The following is a 24826-nucleotide window of genomic DNA, read 5'->3' on the forward strand; positions in this document are numbered from 1 at the left end:
TTTTCTTGTGAGGATTGTCTTCTACCCACCTCCAACATACCTGGAGATGGCTTCAGGGGTCAACACCTCTGCGGCCAGGTCTGTGACCAGGCCTTGTGGTGGACCAGGGCCTGATCAGCAAGGCTGTTTCTGCTGGCAGCACGCAAGGCAACGTACGAACCACAGCCCAGCTGGTCAGGTACTGATTTTAGGTGCCTGTCTTGCGCCTTCTTGAAGACAGACAGGAGTCTAACGATAACACACGACAATCTGTGATCATCTCAAACAGCGCTTAAGCTGCGACAACTAACGTATTTCGCGGCTTATTAGACGCATTTTTTCCATAAAATGTCTTCAAATACAACCCTGCGTCCTATAAACTGAAAGTCAGTGACAGGAGCTATAAGTCTCGGGTTGGCTGTAGCTCTCCCAGTTACGTTGATGCCGAGCCATTGTGTTGAGAATTTGGCCTTACCTGCTGTGTTTATTATATATTATAAATATAAACACTTAGCTGATAAATGACAGCAAATCGTCTACACAGCCGTCCCTGCAGACGAGGTCTAGATGCTGTCGAAACCATCACAACAGTGGGCTGTCAAGAGATACAATTTGTAAGTATATTACCCCTAGGGGGTGTTATGTCAGCATATTTCATTCGATGATGGCTGACGAATACTTACTTGTTTGGACTCAAAAGTCCACACCTTACTGCCGATTATAGGTTGATTACAAACTCCTTGTGACTCAAGAATTGCGCAATCCCCCGATCTACAAGAAATTCGTAACATACCTTGCTCTTTGTAACGTGAGCTATGGTGTTCTCAACACCTTCGACAGATATCGGTGACTTGATAGAAGCTGAAGTGTCCTTGGATGTCCACGTCTTCCATTGTCTAGGAAACGCACACTGGTACACTATGTTCAACAAGATTTGTTTTTATTGTTCACAATGTATCACAAGAGAAGCTGATCACACTTCTCTAAGTGTTTATTGTGTTGTGTGAGACACTTTATTCACACTAACGCACAGATCAGTGTCCTTTGCTGGTTATCCTGGCGTCAGTGTCTCGTAGTAGAGTCAAAGTTAGTCTCGCGTCGTCACACCGCTCCATGCCGTCACTGCCCTAATACACAAAAAAAACGCTGACCTAGTACCTTGCATCCTTGTCACCTTCTCGATGAAGCAAAGCAGATTGTTTCTTTCTGTCTTAAGCAGAGACAACAATGTACACTATTTTTACTATGGTAATAAAGTGGGAGCAGGATTTTCCTTAATTGTTCTGCTAAGTAAGAGATGTACTGTCTCTTATAAAAATACACGTTGCAACACCGCTGCAAGGAGCAGAGGTCATTTGACCACGCATAGCATCTGTGATCAATTACTCACTCTAGCAGTAAACAAGACGCTCGCCCCTTCTAGTGGCCCCTCAGGGCTGAAAGGGGCTGAAGGGGGCTGAAGGGGGCTGAAAGGGGCTGAAGGGGGCTGATACCCCCCTCCTGGAGAAAATTTCTCCACACATTGAAACTAAAACTAGTCTGATAAGCTGCGCCTTATAAGCCGCGGAATACGGTATGTACTGACCACTGGATGACGCTACACTGACGTTCAGTTTACTGTATACTTGACCTTCCTTTTGAAGGTATTTTAACTGGTGGCAAACAATGACAGTGTCTGACGACGTTCTAGCTTGTCACTGCAGAGGTGATCTGACACCACATTTAGTATCTGAAGTAAATAATAATAACTCTGAGACATACATATAACGGTCTGCAGACACATGTGTAACAGGAACCTCAGATGCCACACATATACTGAACACACACATATACTATACGAGGTCTGCCAAACATGCATGTAGACATATACATGACAAAAACCTTCTATGGAGTTGGTGTTCCTGATAATCATGCATCCGTAAGACCTGGTGACATAGTGATTATTGACAGTGATGGTCAGAAGTCCCAATGGCCTCTTTGAAAAATTGTGACTGTATATACTGATACAAATGGAATCATCAGGACAGTTGATGTTTTGAGCAAAGGTGTACAAACGGACAATAGATAAATTAGTGCCATTAGAATTACACAGTGCTGAAAACAGTGTTTCTCCAGAAACCCCACAGAAAAGACAAGCAGCAGTGGCGGCGAGTGAGAAAATCAAATTAATGTTAAGAGATGAATTTTTCACCTACGGCGAACTTGTGCCGCCCCCCAGTGTGTAAAAATTTTCTGCAGGGAGGGGGGTATCAGCCCCCTTCAGCCCCTTCAGCCCTTTTCAGCTCCTTTCAGCTCTGAAGGACGACCCTCTTAGGAAGGGCAGATGTCATCTAGCTCCTGATCAACAAATTAATTGGAAGCAGATGACCAGCGTGTGTCACAGTCAAGCCACTTCCTTGCAAGACCAGTGTTGCAACTAGTGTGGGTTAATGAGAGAAAAATAATCTCTAACTGTAGCAGGAAAATTAAGGAAAACCCTGCACCCACTTTATTACCATGTTAAGATATCATAAAATGTCGTCTATGCCCAGAGAACAAGAAATCAAGCATCTCGTATTGCTTCTTGACGGCATAGACGACAGTTTATATCTTTAACACGGTAATAAAGTGGGTGCAGGGTTTTCCTTAATTTTCCACACCTGACATCCAGCAATCTATATCCATGTGCATCTTTTGTAATTATTTTATACAGAGTGCTAATTTAATAATATCTCTTCTCCCAGCTGCCAGCGTTCTTCGCGTGTGTGATGCAAGGTTGTGTGCAGTCCATCTAGACGCGGCCTCCCACTCCTAGTACTGTCTACACTACTGTATACCTCTGGCACATCCTGAAGTACCCCTACCCAGGCTGTAATACCATGAATGCCATAACTTGATCCCACAGGCAGACTCAAGGGAACAGCGGGATATGAAGATGTTTTTGTGAGGTTCGGTTAAGCTCCCATCACCTTTAATCGTCCTCATTCTACCCATCCCTTTTCTACATATACACATTCAACCCATTCAATCGCTATCCATTTGAGCTGTTGACACCATCACTCTACCCACCACCACCACTCTATTCGTGTCTTCTCTGGGCTCGTTATATCAAAACTCTGATCTCCCTGGTTATATCTTTCTTCGTTTTACGCTGTGTATGAATTAACTGCGATATTTATCAGATGTTTCATTAACCTTCATGATTGTAATGTTTAACGAACGACACAACAACAATATACCATCCTGTGAAATATTTATAACATCTAGCACTACAGCAGTGCCTGGTAGCACTATACCAGTGCCTGGTAGCACTATACCAGTGCCTGGTAGCACTATACCAGTGCCTGGTAGCACTATACCAGTGCCTGGTAGCACTATACCAGTGCCTGGTAGCACTATACCAGTGCCTGGTAGCACTATACCACTGTCAGGTAGCACTGCAGCAGTGCCTGGTAGCACTATACCACTGTCAGGTAGCACTATACCACTGTCAGGTAGCACTACACCAGTGCCTGGTAGCACTATACCACTGTCAGGTAGCACTGCAGCAGTGCCTGGTAGCACTATACCAGTGCCTGGTAGCACTATACCAGTGCCTGGTAGCACTATACCAGTGCCTGGTAGCACTATACCACTGTCAGGTAGCACTACACCAGTGCCTGGTAGCACTATACCACTGTCAGGTAGCACTACACCAGTGCCTGGTAGCACTATACCACTGTCAGGTAGCACTGCAGCAGTGCCTGGTAGCACTATACCACTGTCAGGTAGCACTATACCACTGTCAGGTAGCACTACACCAGTGCCTGGTAGCACTATACCACTGTCAGGTAGCACTGCAGCAGTGCCTGGTAGCACTATACCAGTGCCTGGTAGCACTATACCAGTGCCTGGTAGCACTATACCAGTGCCTGGTAGCACTATACCACTGTCAGGTAGCACTATACCAGTGCCTGGTAGCACTATACCACTGTCAGGTAGCACTACAGCAGTGCCTGGTAGCACTATACCACTGTCAGGTAGCACTACACCAGTGCCTGGTAGCACTATACCACTGTCAGGTAGCACTATACCAGTGCCTGGTAGCACTATACCACTGTCAGGTAGCACTATACCAGTGCCTGGTAGCACTATACCACTGTCAGGTAGCACTACAGCAGTGCCTGGTAGCACTATACCACTGTCAGGTAGCACTATACCAGTGCCTGGTAGCACTACACCACTGTCAGGTAGCACTACAGCAGTGCCTGGTAGCACTATACCACTGTCAGGTAGCACTATACCAGTGCCTGGTAGCACTACACCACTGTCAGGTAGCACTATACCAGTGCCTGGTAGCACTATACCACTGTCAGGTAGCACTATACCAGTGCCTGGTAGCACTATACCAGTGCCTGGTAGCACTATACCAGTGCCTGGTAGCACTATACCAGTGCCTGGTAGCACTATACCACTGTCAGGTAGCACTATACCAGTGCCTGGTAGCACTATACCACTGTCAGGTAGCACTATACCAGTGCCTGGTAGCACTATACCACTGTCAGGTAGCACTACACCAGTGCCTGGTAGCACTACACCACTGTCAGGTAGCACTATACCAGTGCCTGGTAGCACTATACCACTGTCAGGTAGCACTACAGCAGTGCCTGGTAGCACTATACCAGTGCCTGGTAGCACTATACCACTGTCAGGTAGCACTACACCAGTGCCTGGTAGCACTATACCACTGTCAGGTAGCACTATACCAGTGCCTGGTAGCACTATACCACTGTCAGGTAGCACTATACCACTGTCAGGTAGCACTACAGCAGTGCCTGGTAGCACTATACCAGTGCCTGGTAGCACTATACCACTGTCAGGTAGCACTACACCAGTGCCTGGTAGCACTATACCAGTGCCTGGCAGCACTACACCACTGTCAGGTAGCACTACAGCAGTGCCTGGTAGCACTATACCAGTGCCTGGTAGCACTATACCACTGTCAGGTAGCACTATACCAGTGCCTGGCAGCACTACACCACTGCCAGGTAACACTATACCAGTGCCTGGTAGCACTACACAAGTGCCTGGTGGCACTACATACGTGCCTGATAGCACTACACCAGTGCCTGGTGTCACAAAACCAGTGCCAGCTAGCACTACACCAGTGCCTGGTAGCACTACAACAGTGCCTGGTGTCACAAAATCAGTGCCAGCTAGCACTACACCAGTGCCTGGTAGTACCACACTAGTGCCTGGTAGCACTACACCCATGCCAGGTAGCACTATACCAGCACCTGGTAGCACAAAATCAGTGCCAGCTAGCACTACACCAGTACCAGCTAGCACTACACCAGTGCCTGGTAGCACAAGACCAGTGCCAGGTAGAGCTACACTAGTGCCAGCTAACAGTACACCAGTGCCTGGTAGCACTACACCAGTGCCAGCTAGCACTACACCAGTGCCTGGTAGCACTACACCAGTGCCTGGTAGCACTACACCAGTGCCAGCTAGCACTACACCAGTGCCTGGTAGCACTACACCAGTGCCTGGTAGCACTACACCAGTGTCTGGTAGCACTACACCAATGACTGGTAGCACTACATTAATGCTTGTTAGCGATACGTTTGTGCCTGGTAAAACTACACTGCGCTTGGTAGCTCTACACCAGTGTGTGGTAGCAATACACCACTGCCAGGTAGCACTACACCAGTGCCTGGTAGCACTACACCCGTGTCAACTAGCACTACACCAGTGCCTGGTAGAACTACACTAGTGCTAGCTAGTACTACACCAGTGCCTGGTAGCACTACACCGGTGCGTGTTAGCACTATACCAGTACCTGGTAGCACAACATTTCTTGGTGAAGATGAAATTGTGTCGTTGGAAAATCAACCTTCCACTGCAATTGACGACGCGATCAGGTCTCTTCATAATCGAATAATTGATGCTACTAATGCAACTTGCCAATTAGCTTCCACAAAGATATACCAACAATATAAACCTACTAGGGAAATTAGAGATGCTTTAAGAAATTATCAAACAGAATGTCGAAGGCATCTTCAAACGAGACAACCACAAGCAGCTACATTGCACAGATTAAGGCCAGAATTAATTAACATGATTAGTCATCACAAACGTGACTTATGGAAACTGCTAGTTCTTCAAGCTAACCAGTATAAACGTGAGCCAGCAAAATTTTGGAGTAAGATCCGACAACTTTTAGGGGCAAAGCACAAGGCTCCTAACTACCTAATTCATACCTTCACTGATGAGGATGATGAAGATGTTGAGATTAAACTTGATGATCCACAGGGCCAGGCTAATTTGATGGGTGATGTATGGGAGAAAATTCTCTCCCACAATAACAGTCGTCGATATAACAATAATCACTATCAGTTGGTAAATGAATGGAGAGATGAGAACTTAGGTGATCTACAACCACTACCTTCCATCGATACATCAACTCTTGAAGACTCCCACCCGCTTACTAGACCTATTACATTACTCGAGATGAGTCAGGTTATTGGAAGAATGCGAAACAGAGCCCCTGGTCTCTCTGGAATAACAATGAAACAAATAAAGTTCCTACCCAGAAATTGTAAACAGTCTTTGGTTAAAATCTTTAATGCCATCTTGGCCTCAGGACATTTTCCAGTGGTTTTTAAGACTGCTAGGATGATCTTTCTTGCTAAGCCCAATAAAAACATCCACCAACCTGGGAACTATAGACCTATATCTTTACTTGAAGTCACTGGAAAAGTTCTTGAGAAGATCATTTCCAACAGACTGAACTACTATATGGAGTTTAATCACCTTTTTACTGAAAAACAATTTGGCTTTAGAACACATAGAGGTACCCATCATGCAATAAATATTATTTTCGATACTGTAGCAAGTCTAAAACATCAGGATAATCTTGTCCTAATTGCCACCAGAGATGTTCATAAAGCTTTTTATAGCTTATGGCATGATGGTCTTATATACAAACTCATTGACCTACCAGACCATAACTGGACCTTTCTCGGATTAATATATAACTTCTTAACTCAAAGAAAAATCATTCCCACCTTTCACGGCAGGTCGACAGAGCCTTTTATACCAACAGCTGGTGTCCCACAAGGTTCTTGTCTTAGTCCAATTCTGTTAAACATTTATGTGAATGACCTTCCTCAACCAGAGTTTAATGATACAATTATGACGTAGTTTGCAGATAATGTTATCCATGTCGTCTCATCAACTCCGGTAACAGGAAAATACAAGTATGAGAGAGTCATAGAAAAAATGAATATTGAACTTCGTCGAACATCTAATTGGGAAAAGAAATGGAGAATTACGACTAACCCTGACAAAGTCCCTGTTAGCACGATAGGATGTTTTGCATCAACCATCGAAGATAAAGGAGGTATCTCGATCAGAGGTACACCTGTAGCCATTAGAAACCCTAACAAGATCTTGGGATATGAAATAGACAGGCTGCTCCACTCAACATCTCATGTAAATAAAAAGATCAACATAGCCAAAGCCGGTCTTAACAGTCTCTTTAGATTTAATCAAGCCCCTCCACATGTCAAAAAACATCTGTATAAAATGATAATAAAACCTATACTCGAATTCCCATGTGTCCCAATGTTATTAACAACAAAGACCAACATGCTACGGTTACAACGGGTCCAGAATAGAGCTCTTCGCTTCATTACGAGTACCAGGAGGAGAGACAGAGTTAAAATGGCACATTTACACGTACAACAAGATATAACTGCCTTAAATGTACGCCTTAACACCCTGAAGAAGAAACAACTCTATACAATGCAAGAACTATACATGCCAGATAGAGAACATCCTATACAAGTTGAAAATACCACCGATTATATCATCAATACTCCTCCTCACAGGATTCAAAGAATGACTCTCCCACAGAGGGTCCGTTGTTTTATCCATAAAGACGATTACCATCGACCAATGATATTGAGCAACCTCCCTGCAGATGAAGATGATTGGGTAACACCAGAACCCTTCTATGTCTACTAAGAAAATCATCGCCACCAATTAGGGAGACATCATGTATAACATTCTACTGTTAAAATTATGCTACATTTACTATGGCGGGACACCACCTTGTAAGAAGCTATTGTGTCAAGTAATTCTTTATAAACTGGCCAGGAAATTATTGCCTTCATTGTCGATTAAATATCCGTTGTGCAATCGCAAAAAAAAAAAAAAAAAAAAAAAAAAAAAAAAAAGGAATTGCAACTTGTATAATTACTACCAATTCAGAGTCATGTACTTATATATCTGTTATATCTATGTGACTCTGATGGGTTAGTATTATACCCCTTAAAGAATATCTTATCATTTCATATACACTTTTTAAATTACACCAAAGTGGTTGGGCCACTTACCTTTTATATCCTACCTCTCTCCCCCCTCCCACCATTTTATATCCTACCTCTCTCCCCCTCCCACTCTTTTATATCCTACCTCTCTCCCCCTCCCACTCTTTTATATCCTACCTCTCTACCCCCTCCCACCCTTTTTATATCCTACCTCTCTCCCCCCATCCCACCCTTTTATATCCTACCACTCTCAACCCTCCCACCCTTTTATATCCTACCTCTCTCCCCCCTCCCACCCTTTTATATCCTACCTCTCTCCCCCCTCCCACCCTTTTATATCCTACCTCTCTCCCCCTCCCACTCTTTTATATCCTACCTCTCTACCCCCTCCCACCCTTTTATATCCTACCTCTCTCCCCCCTCCCACCCTTTTATATCCTACCTCTCTCCCCCTCCCACTCTTTTATATCCTACCTCTCTCCCCACTCCCACCCTTTTATATCCTACCTCTCTCCCCCTCCCACTCTTTTATATCCTACCTCTCTCCCCCCTCCCACCCTTTTATATCCTCCCTCTCTCCCCCCTCCCACCCTTTTATATCATACCTCTCTCCCCCCTCCCACCCTTTTACATCCTACCTCTCTCCCCCCTCCCACCCTTTTATATCCTACCTCTCTCCCCCTCCCACTCTTTTATATCCTACCTCTCTCCCCCCTCCCACCCTTTTATATCCTACCTCTCTCCCCCCTCCCACCCTTTTACATCCTACCTCCCTCCCCCCCTCCCACCCTTTTATATCCTACCTCTCTCCCCCCTCCCACACTTTCATATCCTACCTCTCTCCCCCTCCCACCATTTTATATCCTACCTCTCTCCCCCTCCCACCCTTTTATATCCTACCTCTCTCCCCCTCCCACCCTTTTATATCCTACCTCTCTCCCCCTCCCACCCTTTTATATCCTACCTCTCTCCCCCCCTCCCACCCCTTTATATCCTACCTCTCTCCCCCCTCCCACCCTTTTATATCCTACCTCTCTCTCCCCTCCCACCCTTTTATATCCTACCTCTCTCCCCCCTCCCACCCTTTTATATCCTACCTCTCTCAATCCTCCCACCCTTTTATATCCTACCTCTCTCCCCCTCCCACCCTTCTACATCCTAAATCTCTCCCCCCTCCCACACTTTTATATCCTACCTCTCTCCCCCCTCCCACACTTTTATATCCTACCTCTCTCCCCCTTCCCACCCGTTTATATCCTACCTCTCTCCCCCCGCCCACCCTTTTATATCCTACCTCTCTCCCCCCCTCCCACCCTTTTATATCCTACCTCTCTCACCCCTCCCACCCTTTTATATCCTACCTCTCTCCCCCTCCAACCCTTTTATATCCTACCTCTCTCCCCCCTCCCACCCTTTTATATCCTACCTCTCTCCCCCTCCCACTCTTTTATATCCTACCTCTCTCCCCCCTCCCACCCTTTTATATCCTACCTCTCTTCCCCCTCCCACTCTTTTATATCCTACCTCTCTCCCCCCTCTCACCCATTTATATCCTACCTCTCTCCCCCCTCCCACTCTTTTATATCCTACCTATCTCCCCCTCCCACTCTTTTATTTCCTACCTCTCTCCCCCCTCCCACCCTTTTATATCCTACCTCTCTCCCCCTCCCAAACTTTTATATCCTACCTCTCTCCCCCCTCCCACCCTTTTATATCCTACCTCTCTCCCCCCCTCCCATCCTTTTCTAATATTTCTATCCTTACCCATCTTACCAAAGCTCTGGTCATAAGAAGAAGAAGAAGTGCCAGGCAGCACTACACCAGTGCCTGGCAGCACTACACCAGGGCCTGGCAGCACTACACCAGTGCCTGGCAGCACTACACCAGTGCCTGGCAGCACTACACCAGTGCCTGGCAGCACTACACCAGTGCCTGGCAGCACTACACCAGTGCTTGGCAGCACTACACCAGTGCCTGGCAGCACTACACCAGTGCCTGGCACCACTACACCAGTGCCTGGCAGCACTACACCAGTGCCTGGTAGCACTACACCAGTGCCTGGCAGCACTGCACAAGTGCCTGGCAGCACTACACCAGAGCCTGGTAGCACTACACCAGTGCCTGGTAGTACCACACTAGTGCCTGGTAGTACTACACCAGTGCCTGGTAGCACTACACCAGTGCCGGGTAGCACTACACCAGTGCCTGGCAGCACTACACCAGTGCCTGGTAGCACTACACCCGTGCCTGGTAGCACTACACCAGTGCCTTGTATCACTACACCAGTGCCTGCTAGCACTACACCAGTGCCTGGCAGCACTACACCAGTGCTAGGTAGTACCACACTAGTGCCTGGTAGCACTACACCAGTGCCTAGTAGCACTATACCAGTGCCTGGTAGTTCCACACTAGTGCCTGGTAGCACTACACCAGTGCCTGGTAGCACTACACCAGTGCCTGGTAGCACTACACCAGTGCTTCGTAGCACTAAACCAGTGCCTGGTAGCACTACACCAGTGCCTGGTAGCACTACACCAGTGCCTGGTAGCAATACACCAGTGCCTGGCAGCACTACACCAGTGCCTGGCAGCACTACACCAGTGCCTGTCAGCACTATACCAGTGCCTGGCAGCACTACACCAGTGCCTGGCAGCACTACACCAGGGCCTGGTAGCACTACACCAGTGCCTGGTAGCACTAGCACTAAACAAGTGCCTGGCAGCACTACACCAGTGCCCGGTAGCACTACACCAGTGCCTGGTAGTACCACACTAGTGCCTGGTAGTACTACACCAGTGCCTGGTAGCACTACACAAGTGCCGGGTAGCACTACACCAGTGCCTGGTAGCACTACACCAGTGCCTGGTAGCACTACACCCGTGCCTGGTAGCACTACACCAGTGCCTGGTAGCACTACACCAGTGCCTGCTAGCACTACACCAGTGCCTGGCAGAACTACACCAGTGCTAGGTAGTACCACACTAGTGCCTGGTAGCACTTCACCAGTGCCTAGTAGCACCATACCATTGCCTTTTAGTTCCACACTAGTGCCTGGTAGCACTACACCAGTGCCTGGTAGCACTACACCAGTGCCTGGTAGCACTACACCAGTGCCTCGTAGCACTACCCCAGTGCCTGGTAGCACTACACCAGTGCCTGGTAGCACTACACCAGTGCCTGATAGCACTACACCAGTGCCTGGAAGCACTACACCATTGTCTGGTAGCACTACACCAGTGCCTGGTAGCACTACACCAGTGCCTGGTAGCACTACACCAGTGCCTGGTAGCACTACACCATTGTCTGGTAGCACTACACCAGTGCCTGGTAGCACTACACCATTGTCTGGTAGCACTACACCAGTGCCTGGTAGCACTACACCAGTGCCTGGTAGCACTACACCAGTGCCTGGTAGCACTACACCATTCCCTGGTAGCACTACATCATTGCCTGGTGTCAGAAAACCGTGCCAGCTAGCACTACACAAGTCCCTGGTAGCACTACACCATTGTCTGGTAGCACTACACCAGTGACTGGTAGCACTACACCAGTGCCTGGTAGCACTACACCAATGCCTGGTAGTACCACACTAGTGCCTGGTAGCACTACACCAGTGCCTGGTAGCACTTCACCAGTGCCTTGGTAGTACCACACTAGTGCCTGGTAGCACTACACCAGTGCCGGGTAGCACTACACAAGTGCCTGGTAGCACTACACCAGTGCCTGGTAGCACAACACCCGTGCCTGGTAGCACTACACCAGTGCCTGGTAGCACTACACCAGTGCCTGGTAGCACTACACCAGTGCCTGGCAGCACTACACCAGTGCCTGGTAGTACCACACTAGTGCCTGGTAACACTACACCAGTGCCCGGTAGCACTACACCAGTGCCTGGTAGTACCACACTAGTGCCTGGTAGCACTACACCAGTGCCTGGTAGCACTACACCAGTGCCTGGTAGTACCACACTAGTGCCTTGTAGCACTACACCAGTGCCTGGTAGCACTACACCAGTGCCTGGTAGCACTACACCAGTGCCTGGTAGCACTACACCAGTGCCTTGGTAGTACGACACTAGTGCCTGGTAGCACTACACCAGTGCCGGGTAGCACTACACCAGTGCCTGGTAGCACTGCACCAGTGCCTGGTAGCACTACACCCGTGCCTGGTAGCACTACACCAATGCCTCGTAGCACTACACTAGTGCCAGGTAGCACTACACCAGTGCCTGGCAGCACTACACCAGTGACTGGTAGTACCACACTAGTGCCTGGTAGAACTACACCAGTGCCTGGTAGCACTACACCAGTGCCAGGTAGTACCACACTAGTGCCTGGTAGCACTACACCAGTGCCTGGTAGCACTACACCAGTGCCTGGTAGTACCACACTAGTGCCTGGTAGCACTACACCAGTGCCTGGTAGCACTACACCAGTGCCTGGCAGCACTACACCAGTGCCTGGTAGCACTACACCCGTGCCTGGTAGCACTACACCAGTGCCTGGAAGCACTACACCAGTGCCTGGTAGCACTACACCAGTTCCTGGTAGCACTACACCAGTGCCTGGTAGCAGTACACCAGTGCCTGGAAGCACTACACCAATGCCTGGTAGCACTACACCAGTGCCTGGTAGCACTACACCAGTGCCTGGTAGCAGTACACCAGTGCCTGGTAGCACTACACCAATGCCTGGTAGCACTACACCAGTGCCTGGTAGCACTACACCAGTGCCTGGTAGCAGTACACCAGTGCCTGGTAGCACTACACCAGTGCCTGGTAGCACTACACCAGTGCCTGGTAGCACTACACCAGTGCCTGGTAGCACTACACCAGTGCCTGGTAGCACTACACCAGTGCCTGGTAGCACTACACCAGTGCCTGGTAGCTCTGCACCATTGTCTGGTAGCACTACACCAGTGCCTGGTGTCATAAAACCGTGCCAGCTAGCACTACACCAGTGTCTGGTAGCACTACACCAGTGCCTGGTAGCACTACACAAGTGCTTGGTAGCACTACACCATTGTCTGGTAGCACTACACCAGTGCCTGGTAGCACTACACCAGTGCCTGGTAGCACTACACCAGTGCCTGGTAGTACCACACTAGTGCCTGTTAGCACTACACCAGTGAATGGTAGCACTACACCAGTGTTTGGTAGCACTGCACCATTGCCTGGTAGCACTACACCAGTGCCTGGTGTCATAAAACCGTGCCAGCTAGCACTACACCAGTGCCGGGTAGCACTACACCAGTGGCTGGTAGCACTACACCAGTGCCTGGTAGCCCTACACCTGTTCCTTTTAGCATCACACTAGTGCCTGGTAGCACTACACCAGTGCCTGGTAGCACTACGCCAGTGCCTGGTAGTACCACACTAGTGCCTGGTAGCACTACACCAGTGCCTGGTAGCACTACACCAGTGCCTGGTAGTACCACACTAGTGCCTGGTAGCACTACACCAGTGCCTGGTAGCACTACACCAGTGCCTGGTAGCACTACACCAGGGCCTGGTTGCACTATACCCGTGCCTGGTAGCACTACACCAGTGCGTGGTAGCACTTCACCAGTGCCTGGTAGCACTACACCAGTGCCTGGTAGCACTACACCAGTGCCTGGCAGCACTACACCATTGTCTGGTAGAACTACACCAGTGCCTGGTAGCACTACACCATTGTCTTGTAGCACTACACCAGTGCCTGGTATCACTACACCAGTGCCTCGTAGCACTACACCAGTGCCTGGTAGCACTACACCATTGTCTGGTAGCACTACACCAGTGCCTGGTAGCACTACACCAGTGCCTGGTAGCACTACACCAGTGCCTGGTAGCACTACACCATTGTCTGGTAGAACTACACCAGTGCCTGGTAGCACTACACCAGTGCCTGGTAGCACTACACCAGTGCCTGGTAGCACTTCACCAGTGCCTGGTAGCACTACACCATTGTCTGGTAGCACTACACCAGTGCCTGTTAGCACTACACCAGTGCCTGGTAGCACTACACCAGTGCCTGGTAGCACTACACCAGTGCCTGGTAGCACTACATCAGTGCCTGGTAGTGCTACACAAGTGCCTGGTAGCAATACACCACTGCCAGGTAGCACTACGCCAGTGCCTCGTGTCACAAAACCGTGCCAGATAGAACTACACCAGTGCCTGGTAGCACTACAAAAGTACCTGGTAGCACTACACACGTGCCTGGTAGCACTACACCAGTGCCAGCTAGCACTACACCAGTGCATGGTATCACAAAACCAGTGCCATCTACCAATACACCAGTGCCTGGTAGTACCACACTAGTGCCTGGTAGCACTACACTAGTGCCTGCTAGCAATACACCACGACCAGGTAGCACTATACCAGCGCCTGGTAGCAGAAAATCAGTGCCAGCTAGCACTACACCAGTGCCACCTAGCACTACACCAGTGCCTGGTAGCATAAGACCAGTGCCATGTAGAACTGCACCAGTGTCAGCTAATAGTACACCAGTGCCTGGTAGCACTGCACCAGTGCTAGTTGGCACTACACCAGTGCCTGGTAGCACTGCACCAGTGTCTGGTAGCACTACACCAGTGTCTGGTAGCACTACACTAGTGCCTGGTAGCACTGCACCAGTGTCTAGTAGCACTACACCTGTGCCTGGTAGCACTACACCAGTGTCTGGTAGCACTACACCAGTGCCTGGTAGCACTACACCAATGCCATTTGGCACTACACCAGTGCCTGGTAGCACTGCACCAGTGTCTGGTAGCACTACACCAGTGCCTGGTAGCACTACACCAGTGTCTGGTAGCACTACACCAGTGCCTGGTAGCACTACACCAGTGCCAGTTGGCACTACACCAGTGCCTGTTAGCACTGCACCAGTGTCTGGTAGCACTACACCAGTGTCTGGTAGCACTACACCAGTGTCTGGTAGCACTGCACCAGTGCCTGGTAGCACTGCACCAGTGTCTGGTAGCACTACACCAGTGTCTGGTAGCACTACACCAGTGTCTGGTAGCACTACACCAGTGCCTGGTAGCATTGCACCAGTGTCTGGTAGCACTACACCAGTGTCTGGTAGCACTACACCAGTGTCTGGTAGCACTACACCAGTGTCTGGTAGCACTACACCAGTGTCTGGTAGCATTGCACCAGTGTCTGGTAGCACTACACCAGTGTCTGGTAGCACTACACCAGTGCCTGGTAGCACTACACCAGTGCCTGGTAGCACTACACCAGTGCCTGGTAGCACTACACCAGTGTCTGGTAGCACTACACCAATGCCTGGTAGCACTACACCAGTGTCTGGTAGCATTGCACCAGTGTCTGGTAGCACTACACCAGTGTCTGGTAGCACTACACCAGTGCCTGGTAGCACTACACCAGTACCTGGTAGCAACAACAGCAAAACATAAACTGTTCAGATCTGGTGACGACACCAGATCTAAATAGAAATCTGTAACCTGAACATAAACTGTTCAGGTTACAGATCTGGTGACGACGCACTTGACAGTTTTGTATCCTCAGTTACTGCCCGTTTTGCTACACATGTTAAGATTTTTGTTTCTACCATTATAGATATTTATATAAACTTTGAGAGACTCAATATGATAAAGTTATACAAAGATACGACCTCCTCACTGGTACGTCCTTCTAGGAACTCAGTCACTGATGGAGGCAGGAACCTGGACACTGATGGAGGCAGGAACCCGGACACTGATGGAGACGGGAACCTGGACACTGATGGAGGCAGGAACCCGGACACTGATGGAGACGGGAACCTGGACACTGATGGAGGCAGGAACTCGGACACTGATGGAGACGGGAACCTGGACACTGATGGAGGCAGGAACCCGGACACTGATGGAGACGGGAACCTGGACACTGATGGAGGCAGGAACCCGGACACTGATGGAGACGGGAACCTGGACACTGATGGAGGCAGGAACTCGGACACTGATGGAGACGGGAACCTGGACACTGATGGAGACGGGAACCTGGACACTGATGGAGACGGGAACCTGGACACTGATGGAGACGGGAACCTGGACACTGATGGAGACGGGAACCTGGACACTGATGGAAGCAGGAACTCGGACACTGATGGAGACGGGAACCCGGACACTGATGGAGACTGGAACCTGGACACTGATGGAGGCAGGAACTCGGACACTGATGGAGACGGGAACCTGGACACTGATGGAGATGGGAACCTGGACACTGATGGAGACGGGAACCTGGACACTGATGGAGGCAGGAACTCGGACACTGATGGAGACGGGAACCTGGACACTGATGGAGACGGGAACCTGGACACTGATGGAGGCAGGAACTCGGACACTGATGGAGATGGGAACCTGGACACTGATGGAGGCAGGAACTCGGACACTGATGGAGACGGGAACCTGGACACTGATGGAGACGGGAACCTGGACACTGATGGAGGCAGGAACTCGGACACTGATGGAGACGGGAACCTGGACACTGATGGAGGCAGGAACTCGGACACTGATGGAGACGGGAACCTGGACACTGATGGAGGCAGGAACTCGGACACTGATGGAGACGGGAACCTGGACACTGATGGAGACGGGAACCTGGACACTGATGGAGACGGGAACCTGGACACTGATGGAGGCAGGAACTCGGACACTGATGGAGACGGGAACCTGGACACTGATGGAGACGGGAACCTGGACACTGATGGAGGCAGGAACTCGGACACTGATGGAGACGGGAACCCGGACACAGATGGAGACGGGAACCTGGACACTGATGGAGGCAGGAACTCGGACACTGATGGAGACGGGAACCTGGACACTGATGGAGACGGGAACCTGGACACTGATGGAGACGGGAACCTGGACACTGATGGAGGCAGGAACTCGGACACTGATGGAGACGGGAACCTGGACACTGATGGAGACGGGAACCTGGACACTGATGGAGGCAGGAACTCGGACACTGATGGAGACGGGAACCTGGACACTGATGGAGGCAGGAACTCGGACACTGATGGAGACGGGAACCTGGACACTGATGGAGGCAGGAACTCGGACACTGATGGAGACTGGAACCTGGACACTGATGGAGACGGGAACCTGGACACTGATGGAGACGGGAACCTGGACACTGATGGAGGCAGGAACCTGGACACTGATGGAGGCAGGAACTCGGACTCTGATGGAGGCCGGAACTCGGACACTGATGGAGGCAGGAACTCGGACACTGATGGAGGCAGGAACTCGGACACTGATGGAGGCAGGAACTCAGACACTGATGGAGGCAGGAACTCGGACACTGATGGAGGCAGGAACTCGGACACTGATGGAGACGGGAACCCGGACACTGATGGAGGCAGCAACCTGGACACTGATGGAGGCAGGAACCCGGACACTGATGGAGGCAGGAACTCGGACACTGATGGAGGCCGGAACTCGGACAATGATGGAGGCAGGAACTCGGACACTGATGGAGACGGGAACCCGGACACTGATGGAGGCAGGAACCCGGACACTGATGGAGGCAGGAACCCGGACACTGATGGAGGCAGGAACTCGGACACTGATGAAGGCAGGAACCCGGACACTGATGGAGGCAGGAACTCGGACACTGATGGAGGCAGGAACTCGGACACTGATGGAGGCAGGAACCCGGACACCAAAAGGAAAGGAAGAGAGTGGAACACTCGGAACATTGACCGGCATTCACAGCACCGGTGAAAACTCAGAACACTGACAGGAATTCAGAACCCCGACAGGTTCCTGAAACGCTGTTAGTAGCTCAGAACACAAATTAGAACTCAGAACACCGACAGGAAGTCGGGATCAGCCAAGTGGCTACAGGACCAGGGAGACTAGTAGCATCAGCAGCAGCAGCATCAGCAGCAGCAGCAGAATCAGCATCAGCAGCAGCAGCAGCAGCATCAGCAGTAGCAGCAGCAGCAGCAGCAGCAGCATCAGCAGTAGCAGCAGCAGCAGCAGCAGCAGCAGAATCACCAGCAGCAGCAGCAGTATGTTTCTCATTTTACCTCACTGCTATTGATAGGTGAGTTGTCGGATTAGTGACTCCCTCAGCCTGGTAAGAACCTGATCACGCTAATAAATCTGCTTGGAATTAAGAAGCGCCTGTGCGTAGTTAACTAATTCGAAAGGAGCAGTTACTGTTTGTTGTGAGCTGTAGCCTCCCTTTATAAACAAAACAACATATAAAAAAACGAGACACCAGAAACATACATCAGTGTAAATATGTCACACCCCAGAACAACCCACCCAAATATAAAAATTGTACGCGAGGTTATATCATATCCGCCATGGATAATGATAATGTATCACCACAATGTACAGGAATTACGACTCTTACCCCGCCTTCCCTCCACCATAGATTTATAAGCGCTTCTCAACATACTATTTTTGTCCAGCCTCTCTAAATGTCCAAACCGCCTCAACAACCCTCCTCAGTCCTCTGGACAATACTTCTGCTAATGTCACGCCTCGCAACATCCAAACTCTAAAATCTCTGCATAATATTCATTCCACACATTGCCCTCACAGATGTCATCTCCGCTGCTTCCAGCCACCTCCTCCTCGCTGCAATATTTAAAGCCCATGCTTCACATCCATACAACAATGTTGGAACCACTATTCTCTGGTACACTGCCCGTTTTGCCTCCATGGATAAAGACTGTCTCCATTGATGCCTCAGTGCATTAACCTTCTCTATATTCCTGTGCTTCAATTTGATATCCAATCTCTCATTCCCAAAGGTTTTTTGATCTATTCATCATCTTCCTTTTTCCTATATTTAATTTTTTCCTAAATTTGCATACCCTCCCATATTCGTTTATCAAGTTTTGTAACTTCCATTCAGAATGTCGCAAAAGAATCGTGTCACTGGCAAAAAACAATTGTGATGGCTCAGTACCAGCTGCTCAGTATTTCAGTCCAACACCTTCTCTCAACACACAAACGTTCAACAACCATGGTAATATCACACATCTCTGTCTAAGTCCTACATACACTAGCGTGAGCTTCGCTGTCCTCATAAAAGCTCTTTACTGCTTTAGCTAACCTTCTACCCATTACATACAACATCTGCTACATTGCTTCCCTATCCACTGTATCACATGCAATGAAAAGTTCCTTACCTTTATTCAGGTATTGTTCACTTACAAGCTTCACTGTAAACACTTGGTCTACACATCCCTTACCCTTCCCGAAGCTTCCTTGTTCTTCTGCAATGCTGCTGTCTTTGCCAGGTATACTCAAAGCTTCATTTACCTATAATTATTACACTCTTTTACCTCCATATTCCTTAAACAAAGAAACGATACATGTTTTCTGAGAACCAGTCTCTGGTACCTCACTCCACTTCATGCAAATAATTAACTTTCTAAAATTGTATACACCTGCCTTTAACATTTCTGTCTTAATCCTTTCCATTGTGAGCTTCCACATTACGATCAACTAGTTTTGTAGACTGTTAGGAACACTGTAAGCCAGTGGTTCCCAAACTTTTTCAGCTTGTTACCAAATTTAACATGCCACATAAAGCATGTTACCTCTTTCACAAAATTTTGTTGTTATTGATATATATGGCTAAATTAAAACACTTGAGATATTTTCTTTTATTTATTGTATTTGAACATTGTGCATCTCTAATGACTATTACCAAAGATGTCAAGAACATCAGTGGGATCGATGGAGTTGCATACTTGAAGCTAGTTTAGGAATTCTTGGCTTCGTGGTTGAAAGTGCCAGCCTGGCATCGTTTGCAACATTCAAGCGAGTCCTCTTTTTTGTTTTCATACCCAGCACAGTTGAGAAGCCCTTCTCGCACAGATACGTTGTTGAGAATGATACCAACAACTTCAAGGCTCTCTTGGACAGAGTTGGCGAGTCAGGTAGTCGTGAAATCCAAAAGGAATCTGCATTTTGGTTTTGGAATTCGATTTTCAAGGCTTCATTGGCTCGCATTGTGATCCACTCCTCCTTTGCAGGGAAATCATCATCATGAATGGCATCATCAGGTACAGAGAAGGGATGAATGATCCACTGAAGAGTGGCTGTTTCTTGGTCACTCTCTGGAAAGTAGTGATGCATGCTTGTTTCAAGCCCCTTCAAATGGTCGCTCATTTCTTTGTTGATGGTCTGTAGAAGTGATCCAGTATCATGACTATTCTCCTCAACAAACTGGTCTAGGGTGGGAAACTGGGCGATCACTCCTTTCTCCAAGCGCCGAATCCAGAGTCTCAGTTTCCCCAGAAATGCAGTCACAGTGTGATGGGCATCAATGACAGTCGTGTTTCGGCCCTGGAGTTGCAAATTACCACTGTTCAGCTCCGCAAATATGTCAGCCAAGTAACAAAGTCGAGCAAGCCACTCCTTATCGGTGAACTTGGTAGCAAAAGGAGATCCTTTTTGTTCCAGGAATTCCTGAACAGCTTTTCGGAGCTCAATGACTATATACTGCACAGGGCAGTACACATACATACCAGCTTATGTCTACCTAGGCTGATGCTCACAGATAAACTGACAGTGTGAAATAGAGGCAGCCTCAGGAAGTGAGTGACGCGTACTGGACAGGTCGATCTGGGCTACTGAGTGACTTTTGACCTGAAGCATACTTGTCAAAATACTTTTGGGTTTCCACACACTTAGCTATATATTTCTTCTTTTCTAATACTGTATATTAGTTTTTGATGTTTATTGTTATTTGGTTTAACTTTATTACTTACTTATAATAGGTTTACTTTACAACTTTATATACTAAGACAAAGTTAACAATAATCCTCATACCGGGTACCGCATTGTTTTCTTGATTTTCAGAATTCATAACTTTTTTTCTGTCACCCCTCCATTACCCCCCAAAAATGGTTAAATTACTCCCAGGGGGTAATTTACCCCCAGTTTGGGAACCACTGCTGTAAGCGGTGGTAATTATGAACAGTGGTAGCAACAACATACACGGTTGGTTAGATACACTGGAAATCTTGTGAGATGGCCACACTGCATATACAGAGTATTGACAGTGATGGGGATGGTGAGAGGCAGAGTACTGACAGGGGTACAGGAGTGGTGGTGTGTGACAGTGTACTCACGTGACGTTGTCAGGGCCGAGGGTGTATCCTGGCTGACAGAGGCACGTGTCTCCAGTGTCTGTGCACATGTACGAGCAAGCCAGGTCCGTGCACTCTGCTGTCAGGCAGTGAGCCTCATCTGTGCCAACACCCAATAATTAGTATCAAATTAATTAATATATATATATATATATATATATATATATATATATATATATATATATATATATATATATATATATATATATATATATATATATATATATATATATATATATATATATATATATATATATATATATATTTAAAGAAATAAAGCACTTTATATACACTTCAAGTGGCCTTAACAAATGACCTTCATCTGTAAGACCATTAACCTACATTTTTGGGGCCCTGAAGACTAAACTGTCATGGCGTCACCATGGCAACCAGCAATAACTTCCCTACAGCATACTTTAATAACCTCTAAATTTTTATCTTAACTATTATTTTGTATTCAATTATGCTATATTATTAATGTTATTATTTTTTAAAAAGCCTTTCTCATAGACCCAATATTTTTAAGCAATGTGGACCACAGTGGCTTCTGGGGCCCCTCCGGGATTAGGGGCCCTGAAGCTTAAGCTTCATTAATAACAAAAAAAGGCACAATACCGTGACTGGAACGATACACAAATAACCCGCACATAACCCGCACGACCTCTACTACTACTATTACTACTACTACTACTACTACTACTACTACTACTACTACTACTACTACTACTACTACTACTACTACTTCTACTACTACTACTACTACTACTACTACTACTACTACTACTACTACTACTACTACTACTACTACTACTACTACTACTACTTCTACTACTACTACTACTACTACTACTACTACCACCACCACCACCTCTTCCTGCCTATATATAGCCGTCCTGCTCCACTTCTGGTTAGTGTGACGTTGTAAATGGTCCAAGTCGGACCGAAACGTCGTTGTAAGCTTCTCTCTTTTATGTGCGGGTTATTTGTGTAAGCTTCATTAGTTTCATATTAGATCCGGCCCTGACTGTAACCCTTCTCATTCTATCCACCATCCCAAAAACACATAGCAACAATAACCTATCCCTCTATCCATCTAAAAATACGTCTACCAACTATGTTACAATGTTTTGCGTATGAATGATGTAGCAGACAGCAGTACTCATCTCTAAGTGGTGATGTTATCATCCTAAGGCATGATGTTATTCTTAAGAGCGATGTTATCATCCTTTTAGGTGATGTTATCATCCCTTTAGGTGATGTTATCCTAAAGGGTGATGTTATCATCATAAGAGGTGATGTTATCATCATAAGAGGTGATGTTATCATCATAAGAGGTGATGTTATCATCATAAGAGGTGATGTTATCATCATAAGAGGTGATGTTATCATCCTAAGAGGTGATGTTATCATCATAAGAGGTGATGTTATCATCATAAGAGGTGATGTTATCATCATAAGAGGTGATGTTATCATCATAAGAGGTGATGTTATCATCCTAAGAGGTGATGTTATCATCCTAAGAGGTGATGTTATCATCATAAAGAATCATGTGAAACAAAATGAAATGAAACAGGAACAAAGCACAAAATGCAATAGAAGCATAATTTGGAGAGTGGCGGGATGTAATGATCTTTTAAGATCTCACCTTCCAGGAACATAATACATCTAACCCGACTTAATGGGAATTGACATCCTGTATAACAAAGTATATCAAAAGATAAGCCACTGATGACACGAAGACACTTGTACTCTATAGACTAAAATCTTGGTGTGCACTAGCATATTTAAGGCAAGGAACTGTAGACCTGGAGAATGTATAGAGAACTTTCGCTGCTTCATCAAATCCGTAAAACCCTAATTTACTGGAATATATAATATTCATCAAACTGTACTCCGTGGAGTGCAGGCGAGACCAGTATAACATAAACTACACCTGGAAACCACTCATTCTACATACTGACACAAAAAATTATTCCTTACGACTATAGGAAACAAAAGAAACAGTGCACTGGGGGTTACTTAGATATAACTCAATAAGCTTAAAGAGGCCAAGGCTTTTCAACACTCTGCCTTCAATTATAAAGGGGATACCAAATGATCCAACAATGGCTTCCAGAGGAAGTTTCACGAGTTCCTACAGAGAATTCCAGGTCAACGTTCGTCATATAAGCTCCAGCAGCTTAACTGATGACGTCACCAAGTAAACGGCTTTTAAGAAATGAAAAGACACCTTTGATATGCCTTTGATATACATTTGAAGAGTTTCGAGAGTTTATCTACTCTCTGAGCCCGGCCATAGGCCAGGCTCGTCTGGTGCTTGCCTGGTCAACCAGGCTGTTGCTGCTGGAGGCCTGCTGCCCCACATATCCATTACAGCCTGGTTGATCTGGCACCTGGTTACCTGGAGGTTATTCCGGGGATCAACGCCCCCGCAGCCCGGTCCACGACCAGGCCTCCCGGTGGATCAGGGCCTGATCAACCAGGCTGTTACTGCTGGCCGCACGCTGTCCAACGTAAGAGCCACAGCCCGGCTGATCCGGCACTGACTTTAGGTATCTGTCCAGCTCTCTCTTGAAGGCAGCCAGGGGTTTATTGGTAATTCCCCTAATGCTTGATGGGAGGCTGTTGAACAGTCTTGGGCCCCGGACACTTATGGTCTTTTCTTTTAGTGTACCAATGGCGCCCCTACTTTTAATTGGAGGTATTTTGCATCGCCTGCCCAGTCTTTTACTTTCGTAGGGAGTGATTTCTGTGTGCAGATTTGGGACCATTCCTTCCAGGATTTTCCAAGTGTAGATTATGATATATCTCTCTCCTGCGTTCCAACGAGTACAAGTAAAGTGCTTCCAAGCGTTCCCAGTAGTTAAGGTGCTTGACAGAACTTATACGTGCAGTAAAGGATCTCTGTACACTCTCTAGATCTGTAATTTCACCTACTTTGAACGGAGATGTTAATGTACAGCAGTATTCCAGCCTAGAGAGAACAAGTAATTTGAAAAGGATCATCATTGGCTTGGCATCTCTCGTTATGAACGTTCTCATTATCCATCCTATCATTTTCTTTTCACTTGTGATCGTGGCGCTGTTGTGATCCTTGAAAGTGAGATCCTCGGACATTAATACTCCCAGATCCCTTACATTATTTTTCCGCTCTATTGTATGGCCAGAGTTTGTAGTATACTCTGTTCTAGTTATTATACCCTCCAGTTTTCCATAACGGGGTAGTTGGAATTTGTCCTCATTGAACATCATATTGTTTTTCGTTGCCCACTGGAAAACTTTGTTTATATCTTCTTGGAGGTTAACCGCGTCCTAAGCAGATGACAGCCTCATGCAGATCCTAGCATTATCCGCAAAGGATGATACGGTGCTGTGGTGCATATCTCTGTCTATGTCTGATATGAGGATGAGGAATAAGATGGGGCGAGTACTGTGCCTTGTGGAACAGAG

At 47.6% G+C, this 24826-nt stretch overlaps 2 protein-coding genes across 2 annotated transcripts in view; one reads left to right on the forward strand and one right to left on the reverse strand.

The window, feature by feature from the left end:
* Positions 1–3156, forward strand: part of LOC138853007 (uncharacterized) — a 49415-nt gene extending 46259 nt beyond the window's left edge. The window contains exon 6 of the mRNA XM_070087099.1: positions 2703–3156. Coding sequence (XP_069943200.1) covers positions 2703–2753 — 51 coding nt within the window. The 3' untranslated portion in view covers positions 2754–3156. The remainder of the gene's footprint in view (positions 1–2702) is intronic.
* Positions 1–24826, reverse strand: part of LOC128699890 (low-density lipoprotein receptor-related protein 4) — an 846819-nt gene that overhangs the window by 498941 nt on the left and 323052 nt on the right. Inside the window, exon 10 of the mRNA XM_070086860.1 lies at positions 21359–21476. Coding sequence (XP_069942961.1) covers positions 21359–21476 — 118 coding nt within the window. The remainder of the gene's footprint in view (positions 1–21358; positions 21477–24826) is intronic.

The sequence above is a fragment of the Cherax quadricarinatus genome, chromosome 20, assembly GCF_038502225.1.
Source record: "Cherax quadricarinatus isolate ZL_2023a chromosome 20, ASM3850222v1, whole genome shotgun sequence".
Taxonomy (NCBI): Eukaryota; Metazoa; Arthropoda; class Malacostraca; order Decapoda; family Parastacidae; genus Cherax; species Cherax quadricarinatus.